At 41.6% G+C, this 889-nt stretch overlaps 1 protein-coding gene across 1 annotated transcript; it reads right to left on the bottom strand.

Moving 5' to 3' along the window:
- Positions 1 to 319: 319 nt before the first annotated feature.
- Positions 320 to 559, bottom strand: BJ212DRAFT_1253026 (uncharacterized protein; the record flags this gene model as incomplete). Its single annotated transcript, XM_041329733.1, has 1 exon — positions 320 to 559. A coding segment is annotated over one exon (240 nt), but the record flags the coding sequence as incomplete, so codon positions are not given.
- Positions 560 to 889: the final 330 nt, after the last annotated feature.

The following is an 889-nucleotide window of genomic DNA, read 5'->3' as shown; positions in this document are numbered from 1 at the left end:
ATTCACTGGTATGGTCAGTACAAAAGACATTATCAGGGCACATCAAATTCTTTAAGCTAGTTGACTGCAAAGTTGGTAAGCCCTTTGGTAGTGCCATCACCATACCATAGTCCACTAGTAGATCCAGGAGAGGCTGAGCTGCATTGAGGTATCTGTTAGTGAAGAGTTGAGTGTTGCAATCCTCATCTCATAAGGGGTGGTGTCTATTGAAGTCACCCATCCAGATCATATGGTCATTGGTGGATGGGCATAGATTCACTATTTCATGTTCTAGGAAAGTGGCTAGGGTATCATGTGTTAGCATTAGTAGACAATCATTGTAAATATTAAATAAGGTGCATCGCCTGAAGGGGCCTCTGAATTGAATCACCACTACATCTGGAGACAGAAATGTGATTTGTTGCCAGGAGTTTGTGTTGAAGGCTTTGGATACCAGGGTGACAGTGTGTGAGGTGAGGTTGGGTGCAGAGAAGCGTGTTGTCACATATATGGCATAAAAATATGGTGAGGAGATGGTGTTTTTCAATATGTTGATGTGTGGTTCTTGAAGGGCTACTACAGTGACTTGCCAAACCATTACAATGTTTGGTACTTTTGTAGTGTACATGATATAGTGCCTGAGTGCGTGGGAATTACGCTTATGTTTAGTAGAGGCGTGTGAACTATCAACCCCTGGCTGCAATTCGGACCTTGGGTCATGTGATTTAGCCCAAGGGATGTGAAGATATGCCTATTTTAAGACAGAGATACCATTATAACAGTTTTGCAACTGTTGATAATAAGTAGGGTATTTGAGAAATATTAGTACTTGGTATAACCTCCTTTGGTTTTAAGTCTGCCTCGATTTCTGACATGCCTCAGCTGGTATCTTGTTCTATTCCTCCTTAAT

The sequence above is a fragment of the Suillus subaureus genome (genome assembly GCF_016647635.1).
Source record: "Suillus subaureus strain MN1 chromosome Unknown BJ212scaffold_336, whole genome shotgun sequence".
Taxonomy (NCBI): domain Eukaryota; kingdom Fungi; phylum Basidiomycota; class Agaricomycetes; order Boletales; family Suillaceae; genus Suillus; species Suillus subaureus.
Note: the sequence above shows the minus strand (reverse complement) of the source record. Positions and strands in the feature narration are given on the sequence as shown.